Genomic DNA, 15,360 nt, shown 5'->3' with positions numbered 1-15,360 from the left:
GATTTGTGCGAGGCCAAGACAGCAGCCACACTTTCCAGCCACACCCGCGCCTTTCGCTTTTCTCGGCTACCGCCCGGCTGCTTGGAAAACAGTTTGCGAGTTGTGCGAAGCTGGAAATTAAAAACGCTTAATGTGCACTTCCGGTGAGGGCCTTCGAAATATAGTGCGAGGAGGCAGAAGACTCCAGGCCCGGCTCCCAGAAGTGCCGCTCCGACCAAGTTCCCGGAGCAGCAGCGAGCAGCAACTTATCGGAGCCATCAACAACAGCAGCAACATCGGCGCGGTCCAACAACATTTTACGTTAATATGTTTGTTTGTTTGTCTTTTGTTTTTGGCTCTAACCCTTTTTGGCACGTTTTGTCTTGGCTTTGTTGGTATGATGTGTGCGCTGTTGTTGTTTTTTTCTCTCCAACACTCTTTCGCTAAATGTTGTTTACTCTTTGTCATTGTTAGTGTTGTTGCCATTTTTCTTTTGTTTTCTCAACATTGTTGTTGCTGGTGGTGCTGCTGGTGCCGTCGACTGCTTAACATTCACCTACTTTTCACCTTGTTAGCCACCTCGGAGCAGCAGAAATTCTGCGCTTGGCCCTGGCATCATCATCGTCTTCGCAGCGAACGGCGGACTGCGGACAGTGAAGCCTCCAACTGAAATTAGAAGTTGACGCAGTGCGAAAGGCGGCAGCCAAGGCAGCTCCAAAGGCGGGCCAAACAATAAGGCTAAAAACAAAAAGCCAACAATGCAAAATGCACAAACAACCAAATCCAAGGAGAGAACTCGATTCAAAAGAAAATAGGATGAACTTGGAAAGTGCCAACGATCTAAGGAACTTAAAAAAAAAGAGTTTGTTGCCATTCAACGATGGGGTTGAAGAAGGGGTTTAACAAAGCCCCTAAGACCAGCCGCTTAAAACAAAAGTATGGTCTAAACCAAATGGTATTCCCCACACCGGAGGTGTAGCACATTTTTCCCGCAGTGTAAATCGAGTCTATGCAGCATCGAGAAGATGAAAACTGAGCTCTAAGTAGAAAGTTAATTAGGCTTAAATGTGCGAGAAGTCGACGATGACGAGGCCGGCATTGAGTAGGAAACACAACAAATACAACAGGAATAATGGCAACAAAGCAGCGAGAAGATGAAGCAGAAAAGCCAATTAAAAATTCTTATGCCTTTGCTTTAATTTTTGCCCAGCTTTTCAGGCGATGCGCCCCTGGCTTCCCTTGCTCCTCGTGGCCAATAATAATTTCAGCTAAAACCGAGCAGTGCGGCATCTGCTTGTTAATTAATTTTTATGCATTTCTACAAATGTTCAATCCGAAAAAGTTTTCGACTTGGTCTTGGGTTTTTGTTCGCGTGCAACGGACCGAGCCAATCAATGGCCAGCAAAACTTTCGTTTCAAGTAAATTTCACTTGGCCCAAAGGCACCCACTGAAAATCGCCCAGAAAGCCATCAGCCAGCCCGGCCGGCCAACTTGGTTGACATTAATTGGACCCATTAAACGGTGTTCGCTAATAAGTTGGCATCAACTAAGTTTCGGAAGCGCTGCTCTAGCTCTCTTCCTCCGCTCGTCCCAACTCGTTATTGTTCTCGGCCTTGTCCGGCTGTCAGCTGCCGTGGAATCAAAACGATTAACACTCGGATTGTTTACAGCATATGGTGTACGGGATGGAGTGCCAGTGTTTGTCTGCTGGTCCTAACGATATGCCAAACCTGGCCCAAAGTCCCCTTGAGCTGGATTAGCCACATCCGACAGTCGGATGCCTTTACAAATTTATTTTAAGGTTACTGTTCTGGTGGTGTATGAAGTGTTTTCATTGAGAATGTGGGTTGGCTTGTACTTTGTAACAATTTTTGACATTAAAAGTTTTTACAGTTTTTTATTTAAAAATGAAATAGGTTGTTAAAAAAGAACTACACTAATTAAAGCAATTACTCCTCATATTCACACTATACATTTCTTTATAAACCAAACAAATAATATTTATCTGTCCTGTAACTTTTTGGAGTATCTTATTCTTTAAGATACCTTATATAATACAAGGAAATATAACTTTAAGATTTCAATGTACAATATAAAACGGCACCGGTAGTTGCAAGCTTCCTGTACCAACTCGATGACTTCATCAAAGAACCCGCAGCAGTTCCCATGGCCAGCACACTCAGTGGCTGACAGAGGAAGCATTAATATGGAGGCCTAAAGGTCATCCCGTCAAATGACCCAGCGGCAGTGGCAACTAATTTGGGGCTTAACTCTAATCAAAGCCGAACACCCGGCCACGGATGCGTGTGCCCTGGCCCCAATTGAAATGATGGTGGGTCGTTCGGTGGTGCTCTGGCCGGTTCAGTGCAGCTGCATCGTCAATGCTAATCCAATGCTGGGAGGTGGTTAGTGGTTGGGTGGTGCCATCACAAGAGAACCATGAGCGGTAATGGAAACTTTCAGCATCCCGTATTCTGTAAGCCTTGTGTGTGTGTGATGGTGGGGTGCGGTGCGGGGGTGGCGGGTCAATTTACATTTTGAGGAGCTGGAAGTTGCTTGCAACTGCCACTGCCCCAGCACTACTGCATAATTAAAATTTGAAAATTAATTTCATAATTTTTGCGAGCGCTTTCATTATTAACAGTTGCCAGAGAAAAGTCCAATGTCCGAATAACAAAAGCTGATGGTGACCAACATTTTCCGTTCTCTCAGTTCTGAGTTTTCAGTTCTCGATTCGCTTTTGTTTCTGGTTCCGAGCCGTGTCCGTCCGGAGGTCCTCTTGTCCTGTTCTCTCCGGCCGTTTGGCTAGTTCCATTTATTATTTATGTGCATTTTGATGTGGAAAACATTTTTTGTTTTCCCTGTTTTGTTATATTTTTGATGCACTTTTTGCTTATTTTTCCCTGTGTCCAAAAATACATAAAATTCTGTTTTTTGTTGTAACATGTAGTTGCTGCCAGTTGGTGAAATTTGTATCCTCCGCCCAGAAAAGTTTCAGCAAGGAGCGGAGCCCGGACGGTGCGGAAAATGAGTGGAAATATTTTGCGTATTGTCATTTGGATAACATTGTAATGCAACTGAGCTGGGCTACAAAGTTTTCCACGCCGGACAAGTTGCGATGAAAAATCGAGAACATTTCACACTCCTTGCGAGCCATGAAGGTTAATTAGTGGCAGCTGCAGCAGCTCATTCCCGACTGAAAATAAAAGGAAATCCCTCTCCAGATACATTTGTATCTTCAGATACACGCGTGCTCATTTCCGCACTGCCTTGGAAAATACAGTTCCGATTAAGCCGGGGTTAATGAGATATATCTATGTATATCTCTGATGTAATGCCACGCACCGCCATAAGACATTGCCCCAACTACGCCCCGCCCAACGCCTCCCTTGGCCAGGCTAACTGCCCATTGTGTGTAAATTTGTTACCATTTTTTCTTGCTTCTCTAATTTTATTTTTTGTTGCGCTGTGTACTGTGTTGTCTGCTATTGCACATAAAGGTAATTTCTAATTTGCTGGTGTTTTATTGTTTTTATGCCGGTTCAGTTTTATGGCAGCGACTTATGCAACACCTTTGCGAGGCAGAGGCAGCGACGCATGCGCTCGAATTACACACATGGTATGGACACTAAACGCGTACCGCTCTGCAGGGCCGCTGCCAGCTGTCCCGATCCGCTTTGGTCCGATACGATCCGAGCCGTAAAAGCATAACGGCATTCATTAATCATGCAGGCCACGTCGAGGTGAAAAACAGAACTTTGAGTCTACACTAGTACAAAAAGGTTTAATGGCAAGATCTGCTCTCTGAAATGAGAACAAATTGGTTGAGTGGGTATGTTTAGAATGGTGATTAATGTTATAAGTCATGACTGATTTTTGGGCATCTTGACAAGCTCACAATTTTGGATTTCTTATGAAAGAATAAGATAAGGCCATATTCATATATTATATAATGTAACCATTTACCAATCAAGCTTTAAGATTGATTTTAAGTAAAGACTTTAAGGGATATACAGTATTTTATCTAATATTACATCATTTCTATTTCTCCGAGTGCAGAATAGAGGAAATCGAATGTGCCGCCTGGAGAATAGTGGCATCGACAACCGTTGCCAATTAGCGGCAACATGCAAAGCGCATTTGCATTGAACCTGGAGAGTTTTGCTCCGCGACTGCCGGCTACTGCCTGCTGGCAAATGACACTAGTGGTACTCACTGGTAAAAACAACAGCAGCATCTGAGTCGGAAAATGTAATCAGTTCAAGTTGCAGCACGAGATTACCCCTAGGTAAGAGCAGGTACACATCCAGCCCATAGCTCTCCGGCAGCCCATTTCCCGATACCCTGCCAACCAGCTAATTGAGCTCTTCAGTTACACCGGTGGTTAGTTCAATAAATTCACGATTTTTGCATACCTAAGACAGCTAGCGGCCCTGCAGTTCCTCCTACCTGGAGCCAGCGATCCATCTACCTGGCAGTCTTAAAAGCCGCCCGCACACGCACTGATTGCATCATTTGGCCTTCGACGGGCGGAGAGTGAGGAGAACGTTCCGATTCGATTCGATTTGCATAGCAAGTAAGAGGAACTCGTACGGCTGCAAAGATACATCCTGGAAAATGACAGAACCATCGGTGAGCTATGCCCTCTATCTGCACCGCCGGGAGCTGGGGCGTCCCAAGCGCCGGCTGATGCGAATTGCCAGCACCAAGCTGCAGTTGACAAACGAGCTCATCCAGCTTCAGCAACGCCGGCAGTGGGAGTCGGCCTTTGACCCCGACTTCGATGCCGAGGCAAGCATCCAGCAGAGCAGCGCCCTCAACCGGGAGCGGGAATATCGAGACAGATTGAAGCGCAATATGCAGCGGCAACTCGAGAAGCAGCAGCAGCGACAACGCAAACATCTCGAGCAAATGGGCAAGCTTTAGGATATCAAATATCAGCACAGAGACAAAAACTGCGTATTTAAAATAATCTAGGGGAAAAATTCCTCAGAAGCCCAGAGTTCCTCCAAATGTGATAGGGAATGTAGTTTCCTGAATCTTAATATTAATAATTGTTTTTACTAACTAAGTCATTTTTTACTTTTAATAAATACTACTATGAAAAAAGAATTCAAATGTTTTGCTTTTGAGGGATTTAAAAAGCCTAACTGAATTTAAGGCTTAAGAAACAAAATGCTCCACTGACAAAGCCACAATTCGAAAGATCGCGGCCAAGACAAGCCAAAGTGTTTGACTTTTGGCACTCGTTGCTAGACGGCCAAGGTGGGAAAAACTGTCAAAAGCATTCCAGCTAACTAAAAGCAATACTGCAAGAAATCGAATAAAAAATACCCACTAAAATAAACAAAAAATATTGCCAATTAAAAGTTAATTGGATGTCTGTCAGTTGCAGAATGCAAATAAATAATATTGTTAAAGGCATTAATATTTGTTACATACTTTTTTCTTTTTTAAGCTTTGAAATATTTGGAATGCATTTATTATCTTTTTTAAAAGTTAAATCTAAAACAAAACTTAAAAATAAAAAAACAATAGGAAAAACAGATAATTTTATTAAATCTATTCAAATAGTTTAGAACTTTAAGATTATTTTTAAAGCCATAAATAATCATATGAAAATTTTGTCGTAAATGCACTCATATTTTCTACGAGTACCCCTTGCTGGAAAAAAACGCGCCAAGAACTGACAAGGAAATGCAACAGAAGCAGAATCAGCCCAAAGGTGAGTGCGGCAAGTTTTTCTTTCTTTTTTTCAATTTCCTGCTGCCATTACGCAGCTGTTGCCGTCTCTGCTGTAGCTCTGCCCCCTGACTACTCCCCCTCTCAGAATTTTCCTGGCCATTGACGTTTTCGCGCTCATGTTGTTTTTTTGCCTCCTGGCCGCGGTTGTTGTCTTCGCTCTCGCTTCGCGCTTGATTTGTCACAGAGTCCCAACGGGAAAATAAACCTGTCCCCGTGTACTGTCTCTGGGCCGTGGAAAACCGGTATGTACGCTTTCTTTTTGCTCCCACTGTGGTTTGAGTGGGGACCGCTGAAGGTGACAGGGGATGCCGGGGGGACGAGGGGGATGCGTTTCATCTTGGCACTCGTATTTAGCCGCGATTCCTTTACACGCACACTGGTTCCTTAACACCTCCCACCACTACAGTCAACAAAAGATCACTGCCGGAAATGGGGATTACCTTTAAAAGTAGTTCCACTGATAACCACTGCTCTTTTTGGCTTAATATTTCTTATTAAATTTTAAGCCCCTTTTTCTTAACAAATCTATAAAACACACTTGAAATTTTACAAATTTTTTATAGTGCATTTAGGCTTGTTTACTATTCTAAGTGCAGTCTTGTAGAGTTTCGCTTAGTTTTTACAGGCATTTTCATCGTTTTTTTTTATATTTTTGTCGGCATGTCGGTTATTTATGCGCCTTGTTGTCCCAATTCTTAAAAAATGCTACAACAAGCCTCGTAACTGCAGCCTGTCCATGCACATTAAGCTTTTTTTAGACGCTATTTTTAATAAGCAGACCCAATAAAAAAAACTATGTTTTTTTTCGCTTTTTGTTTCACTTACCTCACTTTATCCATCGGCCATTAAGCGCTGCAACCTGAAAGAGACACAAAAGTAAGAAAAAAAGAGTTTTTATTATTTAAAGCAAAATCAATATGAGAAATTCCGCTGACAGTGGCCATGCATATAAAATTTTACAACAGCCCAGAGGAGGGGCCGGCATAAATTTAATACCTTTTCAAATTGTTTTTCATAACCCATTTTCTCATGTATAAACGCCACTGCACACTGTTGGCCAAAAGATAAAATGCATTTGTTTACTTTTCCTTTGTATTGTAATATTGTAATTGTTGTTCAAAAATAAATAAAAGCATTACATACTTCTAGGAAAGATAATATAAGGCTTTGCCAGCCCTCTGGTTAATTCTAGCTAATTATTAAATACGAATTACAATTTAATACCCTTTTTTCGATTTAAAATTTTAAAATTAAAAGGATTCTCTTACTGTGTAGTATGGGATGCTTCATTTTTGATTCTTTTGGGGAAGAACAAACCACTTAACACCTTGCCAAAATGTGTTCTTTGTGCCCATTCACTCATGGGATAATAGCAAACTTTGAAATCGCCCGTTTTGAAAGCATTCTCTATGAATCTAGCTGCTGGCTGGTGCTTTATTTGTTTTCTACATTTTTGGTTTTTATTATTTTTGTTGGCCCTTGTTGCATTGAATTCTGCGTGTCAGCAACAGCTGTGTTGGCCACTAAAAAGCAACAACAACAACTGCAATAATACCAACAATAATGGCAAACAAAACAAAAAACACACTCCCGCTCTCACAAACAACATTGTACAAATAACAACACTTTTTATTGCTACCAAAAGGGAGATGGAGTAGTTGCCAAAGCAGAAGAAATGGTTTCTGCGAAAAGAAGGCTGGGTGGCTAGTGGGCTGGTGGGCTGGGGGCGGTACTATCGGGAGCAGGGCAGTAAACACAAATAAACAATTGCAATTGTGTGGCGATGGCTGTAATTCTGTGAGCTGCTAAATCGTCTGTAAATACTTTTGTACAAGTTAACAGTTATAAATGGGCTTTTTATGAGTTGTGTGCGACAATATTTGTGAGCGCACTACTACACAGCCCTGGACACAAGTTGAGGGGCGGTCCGCCCAAATGGGCAGGGTGGTAGGTGGGTGGGTGGTGCTAAAACTTATGGCCCATATCAAACACGTAAGAGTGATATGATACCATGAGAAGTTCTTTGTTTAGTTGAGTCTTAAATAGATATCTTAACTGATAAAAGATAAACCGATCCAACCGATTCTTATCAATAAGCTTTCGATAAAACATTAAAAACATGCCTGATATTAAAAAACCATTTCAATCCGCTTATCCAAATTGGTTCCACGAACTTAAATATCTTTTTTTTCACCGATTCAGGTGGCTTGTAAAGTGGCAGGACCACAGTACCATATACCCCAGTATTTTATGAGTTCCGATCTCAATAAATGGGGGATTCGATGCCAATACTCCACAGATAATAGCATTGAACTGTTATTGCTATGGCTACTGTGGCTGCTGCACTGCCTTCGCTCCACATTTTTCATGTTGCAGGCATTCGGACACCGCTTAGAAAGTCACTTGAGGGATATGGCCAGCAACAAACACTTTGCTTATGTCTGTTTGTCAGTCAAGTGAAATCGTATGCCGCCTTCTGCAGCAGCGCTATGGCATTATAGCCAAGTCCAGCTCCGAATACGAATCTGATTCCAGCTCGGTGTCTGCTCGTTGTCTGGCCAAGTGGCAAGCAGTTATTGTTACGATTTATGGCATACGCACAACAGATGAACGGTGCAGAGATGGCATGGAATGAGATGGAGTGGAATGGGATGGGGGCCCCCACAACAAACACACTCCATCCGCTTGGGTCTATGCATTGGGGGATTTCTATTGATTTTTCCCCCTCACTGCCAATGCACAAAAAGAAAATGTTGTAGGTCTTCTGATAGCTTATTTCAATGGGAAAAAAACTACATACTCTTTGGGCCAGATAGAATACCAAAAATATATATTTTTTTGATTACTTTTTATCACAAAACTCCCTTTTAATCTACTTTGTCTAAGCTTAGCTCTTTGGGAGTTATTTTTTCCAATGTGCTCTGTTGCGTTAGTGCTGCGTTTTCTATTTGCCGCTGTTGATTTGCCACACGTCCATAATAATGCTAAGAAATGGAAATCATAAAAGTCAACAATCATCCACGTTGGCCATGACCAGATTACTGCAGCCGGTGGGGGGTTGCTTTTAGGGGAGGGAAAGCGAACAGTTAGTTGCAGTTGAATTCGCGCGGCATCATTAGGAAAATTTTTGCGCTTTCGTCAAAAGAAATCAGGCGGTATAGCAGCAGCAGCAGCAACAGCATCAGCAGCTATAACAGCAACACCATAATGATGTTGACTCTGCGTTTTGTGGCATTGTCGTTAGGCAGGTGAAAAGATGTCTGGGGTCGAGCCAGGTACATCCATCGGCCACCTTGGTGTCAAACTCCCGAACTGCTCGACATTGATCATTCATTCCCAGTGGTGTGGTGGTGTCGGTTCGGGGGCCAGTCCTCTGGCCCGGCACAACATTTGCGGCATTTGTCTGGCTTGACAATTTGCATTCGACAGTGAAAGTAAAAACTGTAAACACAAAACTAGGCAGGCATGAAGGCCCGCTGCAAAAACCACGCCCTTTCAGCCCATTTACATGGCTGCAACAGCAGCGACAGCAAAATCAAAGCCAGATTAAATGCAAAAAAATGGTGCCATTCGCCAAAAAAATGCTCCACAAAAACAAAGCCAAACAAAATATTTATTATTACACAGCAATGCGAATTTTCTTGTCGCGTTATTATGCTGTTAAATGTGTGTAGAGATATACCCTAACCCAGATATGTTTTCAACTGGCATGTATGAGGTTTGATTGTCTTTAATGCCCTGGGAACATGGTTATTAATTCTTTGCTCCATTATCTGACAATTAAGTCATAAATTATGATTATCATATGATATGGCATCATAAAAAATGGAGGAGGGATCGAGGTCGCCCGAAATAACATTGGTAACATGGACGAGAACAATAACACAAAAGACCACTAGATTTTCTTTAAAAACAAGATTGATATTAGAGGAAATGGACGTCAGTTTTATTTAACTGCGGAGATCCATCCCCATATTGAATAATCCAACGAAAATATCATCACTTCAAGTTTGCCTTTATTTTGTTTGCCTTTTTTTAGAGCATTCAGTTGGTTGTGCTCTACTCCAGCATCAGAAAATTTTCCCCCGTTTTTTGTGAGCTGGCTGTTGGCTTTTCAATTTGTTTTAAAATACAATAAAAGCGCATTTTGCATTGTGTCTGCCATGCATTGATTGAATGCATCGCATCCCGTCGATTTTTTGCCGACACTTCAAGCCCCTCGACTCCGGCTCCGGCTAGGGCTCGCTTTTGCGTATTGACATGAACAATTTTAATTATATTTTACGTCAATTGTAAAAGGCAGATCGCTCTACAGAAGCAACAAGAATATTTTTGGTTTAATTAATTGAAAAATGTGTGGAAATATGTGCATATACATGGTCGGCGAGGAAGTGGAAATCGTTGTGGAAATGGCTGTGGATATTACTGGGCAGTGGCCACCGGGAGATGGCTGATTTTGTCCGTCGTTAAATGCTAAATCGAATGTGAAGGGGATAACCAAAGACAATCGTAGCGTAGGTTTTCCCTTTCACACTTTTTTCTCCCGATATTATAACTATTTTTTCTTTCGATTTTACAAGAGTTCATTAAGCCCATCGCAGTTAAATTAATTGTTTTGCGCTTTCAACAACGCTCATTTCTTCACACAGGACGGGGGATAAGTTTGCCAAAGTCATTTAGCTGGGATTTCGCAAGAGATTGCCATGCAAATGGGACTGTGGGCTGAGGCAACCCGACCGATTGCCGGCTGCCATTGTCTGCCATTGTTGCAATGGAAAAATTTATTGAACTTACATCATAACCGGCGCCAAGCGGCGCGGCATGGCTCTCGGAATGCCACAATGCTCGGCGTTACTCCACTGACACTTTGGCCACTCTAGCGTGACATTCTTGAGTGCATCTCCTCAGATAGAACCATCTACAAGTTAATAAAAGCCACTCGGACATAGCCCTGGTCAAAAAATGATGGCAGGGGCCCAAAGGGGTACACAGTCTTCATAAATTTGTACTTGAGCGGCCAAGTGTGACGAACGAGATTACTGAAATCTTCTGGAGCAGATCCATTTTTCATAGCCGCCAACTCTTGCAGAGAGCCGAGCATTGAATTGTCTCTCACAGATACGATTCTATCTGGTACTTCTGACCATTCCACTAGTATGTGTGTGTGTGTATCTGAGTGAGTGCAACAAATTGCTTTTGCTTCAGATACTCGCTGTCATAATAGTTGTTGCTGGCCGTGCTGCTGCTGCTGCCTTTGTACCTTTTTCTATTGTTGCTGCTCTAGTTAGCGTTGCCCGTAATCGGACATCAAAATGCGAAAATGATACTTCCCCGCCCCGGAAAAGCCCTCTTTATAGTGCCCCGGCGTCAAGTCACTTATTATTGTTGAACATAATGAGCAGCAAGCGATCGAAGAGAAAAAGTGGCAAGACTTTTATTCAATTAACTTGGAGAGGTTAAAAAAAGAGTATTTTCAAAGGGGAAGATATTGAAAAAGGTATACTATTTTCCTGAAAAATAATATTTTCTTTGAGTGCATATTTAATTAACTCGAGCAAGAACTTGAATGGCTTCTCCTCGATTCGCCACAGCATGAATCAACCGAGGAGCCATCAAACTCTTGCTCAATTCTTGCACAATCGAAAAACATAAATTACAAGTTCCAAAAAGAAGAGGAAAAATTATAACACATCAGGTATATAAAGTGAGTAAACATATGTGTGTGCAGAAGCTGAACTGTGAAACAATAAAGCAATTGTCACATAAACAAAGTCTCACGTAACTGCAATAAATATGCGAGCAAGAAAGAGCGAGGTTAACGTTGCGTATGAGTTATATCTGCCTTCCCTACCCCCAGATGCCACCTCCTCCCCGTCTCTGTATAATGCAATGCTCGAATAACACAGAGCAGCCCAACAAACAGCAGTAACAACAAATACAACCGCAACAATAAATAAAGTGTAACATATGCAAATGATGATGAGAAGCAGTTCGATACCGCGACTTGGGTTCTTCTTCTGACAATACAGAGAAAGAAAAATGTGCTGTGATGTGCGTTTAATTTCAGCTTGCATTGAATAAAGGGAAAAATGCACCTTTAATTATTAAGACTCTTTCGAAAGATGCCATTTATTGTGGATTTCAACAACTCTTCTTTGGCTGCCGCTCACTGATGATGATAACTTTCGAAGTAAATGTCCTTGGGATTCCAATGAATATGCAACATCGAACAGGTTAAGATGCTTCACTGCCGACACTGCAGCACAAAGGACTGCTCCTGTGTTGCTGTTGCTGCCTCAGACAGGCGGATAGCCCACAATAGCCGACCGGCAACAACGGGGGAAACAAGCCGCAACTGTGAAGCGTATATACGTAATTGCAACAGTTTGAATCTCGTTGGAGCAAAACGGAAAACTTCATCGAACTTCGCACAGACACCCGCGCCAACCATAAAACAAAAGGCGCACGGCGGCAACATGCACGTCAACAACATGCGGCGACAACAGCCGCAGCGGCAACACCAGCAACTGCAACACCAAGTTGCGCCTGTTGTCATTTGTACAATTCCCAGGCAGCACCCACACTCAACCATACGAGAGCAAAAGTTTTTTCTTTAATAAAATTAAATTTAATTCTACCAAATGTTCGATGCGAGTTTTTTCAATTTTGTTTCATTTCCATTTTTTTCCTTTTTTTCAAGCAAATTGCATGGCAGACACCCAGCAAGCCAGCACGAGGATGACGACGCCAGCAACCGCAAATGCAAATGAGATACAAATGCAATGCACATGCATAAAAAATGAAAACGGTTAAATTGCAGAAGGAAAGATGCAGATACACATGGATACAAGGCAGCAGCCGAGTCAAACGGCCCACAAAGTATCCATAAGTTATGCTCAAACGACACAAATGTCGTTCGGTCCTCACGAAATATGATTAAATATTGTAAATACCAAAAGTTACGAGCAAGAAAGGCACCCTGGCGTTGCCCCAAGAAGTCATGCCTACAATTGCAATTCCAGTTTTGGGAGGGGGCAGTGGCTCCCGCCCACCACTGAAGGGTAATGGAAAGCCACACCTTAAGTGCCACAATCCGAGTCACAGGGGCATCAGGTTGCCTATTTTGGTGTGAGCTGCACAAATCAAAGAGGTTTCATCGGAAAAGGATAATTTAAGCAGAGTCTTGATTGCTCTTATGTGGCTTGGCAAGTCTTGATTCAAATATCAGGTTTAGGTTTATAGTTTTTCTATTCTTTAATATCTATTCTTTGACGCGTACTAGTTCCATCTAATGTGTCATACTATGAGCTAGTATTTTCTCCGAAGACTCTACTATGATATATGATATACTTTCTAAAAATAGCCCTGCAGATCAGCTGTTTCCGCAACTTTGTTACCAATTTAATAGCCTGCAATACCTTGAAAACAAAAGTGCCGGGGTGCTGGGACAAAGAGCGTGTGTGCATATTTTAAATATAACAAGTTTCGCCATGGAAATGCAAAGGGGGATATTCGCGACTACGAGTCGGGCCAAATATAACCAACCAAAGTCGGCTGAAAAAAAGGTAATTGTTGCTAAATGTCAAATGCGACAATTGTTGCCTTAGTTGCTCTTGTAGTTGTTGCGCGTTGGCGACTCAAATGCTCGCAAAGTGAACGGTACAAGCTGAGCGGTCATGATGATGGAAATGGAGTCGGGGGGGATCGCCAGGGGAAGCTGGAAACTTGGTGGGTTGGTCAATTGGTTCGTGGCAATGGTAACAGAGTGCGGCCACAAATGAGACTTAACTGGGAATGACCACGCTTAAACAAAAGTTTATGTATCTATAAATGATCGATTTCGTACTTTAATATACCAACTAGAAGATAAAAGAAACAATGAAACTATAAAATAAGAAGACTCAGCCTTTGATGTACTTTCAGATAGATTTTTCTCTCTGTGTAGCCACAAAGCTATGTCACTGTCTCGAAGGCAAAATCAAGCCAGGGTATCGATGTAATTACTTGGGGGGATGCAATCTCCGGCCACTCTAAATATGCTAATTATGCTTTAATAAGCGCTCTGGCTAACGGGGCGTATTAGTTATTTGCAGTGTCGTGTGTGAGATAATTCCTCGGTTGCTCCAACTGGCGGATTCGGATTCCTTCGCTGTCACCTCGAAGCGGCGACGCTGGTGACGCCAAGAATTATTGCGAAATTTTTCTGCCAACAGCCTCGGGCTTGTTGGCTCGCTGGCTGGCTTTAATTATGAACAATCAGGCGGCTGTAGTTGTTGCTTTTAGTGTTTGTTCTATCGCAGCTCTTGGCTTGGCAGTTTTTGCTCCTTTTTGTGCATGTCAATCAAAAGAGCTCAAAGTCGTGATTTGATGATTTTCCTATGCCGCAGCGATTCTGTTGTTGCCGCCACGGGTCAGGCCACAGAAATCCATTTGTCAAGTAGAACAGCAACCTCAAGTTGCCTGTCCGGCCGCCTGTCTGCGATTCTAAGCCCGCCTGTCCTTCAATAATCGTTGCCAAAAGCAGTGACGGCGCCAGAAACAATGAATTATTGAAGCCAACAAATTGTGATTGGAGGAGAAAGAGAATTCTAATCAAAACGGAGAGGCATGAAAATTTTGATTTGCTTAAATGTATGATGAATTATGAAATGCCATAATGAAGGGGATTTTCTTAATTACAAAATGTTTGCAACGGATATCTTTTGTTTCAGTTCTTACACAGATACTTAAGCTTTGATCTCATTTGATCTTACAACTGTGACTATTATGTTTTGATTTCTGCTCTATTGTCTCTGATTATTTTGCATAAAACCATAAAAGGCATATACCTTGGCTGTGTTTATTTTAATTATTGCAATATTGTTCGCAAAGCATAAAAAATGAAATAAAACTTATAGTGCTTATGATTTATGGGATTTAAGCGAGAATGATCGCCGCAATTATTTCGAAATCTGGCGCCAGCAACTCCACTTTTCAACAACGACATCTGGTGCGATCTATAAGCTGGTCTTATTTTATTACAACATCTCGGAGCTGGGCACATACCCACATAAATTGAACAATGTCACGAAATAAATTTGTCTGGAGCTCGGACAAGGAGAAGAGGAAGCCGAGAGCCGAGAGCTGAAAACTGAAACAAAGCCAAACTGTTTCAGCTAACGTCTGTTAACGTTGGCTGATTTTTATTTATTTCGCTGACTTTTAGCAAGTTGCTAACTTTTTTTTATTTTTTTGTTTTATTGCTCCCACACGCCCCCTCACCCCCGCAGCTCCTTTTGCCTTTGCTTCTTGGCTCTTTGACTTTGTTGCTGCTTGGCTTTTTGGTTAATTTATGCAACGAACCAGTTTTGTTTGGTTTCCATGGCGCTCGCTCAGTGTCAGCGGGAAGATACACAGAGAAAAACACAATAATTTGCCCACAAAATGTTTAACCAAAACCTATACTTGTTCTCTATATCTCAAATTAAATCAAAAACGTTTCAATAATACACAAACAGTTATTAAAAATTATTTTATGACAACTAGTCAACAAATATTCGCTCTGTGCGTCAACAAATCTTAATATCTTTATACATCCCCTTGCATATATGCTTATAACGAATTAAAATTTTATTAAAACATTGGCGTTTCAGCGT

At 42.0% G+C, this 15,360-nt stretch overlaps 2 protein-coding genes across 2 annotated transcripts in view; one reads left to right on the top strand and one right to left on the bottom strand.

The window, feature by feature from the left end:
• Positions 1-15,360, bottom strand: part of RhoGEF64C (Rho guanine nucleotide exchange factor at 64C) — a 102,424-nt gene that overhangs the window by 80,919 nt on the left and 6,145 nt on the right. Inside the window, exon 2 of the mRNA XM_070279796.1 lies at positions 6,551-6,584. The gene's annotated coding sequence lies outside the window, so the exon portion shown is untranslated. The remainder of the gene's footprint in view (positions 1-6,550; positions 6,585-15,360) is intronic.
• LOC108121104 (uncharacterized) lies at positions 4,511-4,991 on the top strand. Its single transcript, XM_017235036.3, has one exon. The coding sequence runs from the start codon at positions 4,598-4,600 to the stop codon at positions 4,904-4,906; it is 309 nt and encodes a 102-aa protein (XP_017090525.2). The 5' UTR covers positions 4,511-4,597; the 3' UTR covers positions 4,907-4,991.

This window comes from Drosophila bipectinata, chromosome 3L (assembly GCF_030179905.1).
Source record: "Drosophila bipectinata strain 14024-0381.07 chromosome 3L, DbipHiC1v2, whole genome shotgun sequence".
Taxonomy (NCBI): Eukaryota; Metazoa; Arthropoda; class Insecta; order Diptera; family Drosophilidae; genus Drosophila; species Drosophila bipectinata.
The sequence above is the reverse complement of the archived record's forward strand: the minus strand, read 5'-3'. Positions and strand labels throughout refer to the sequence as shown.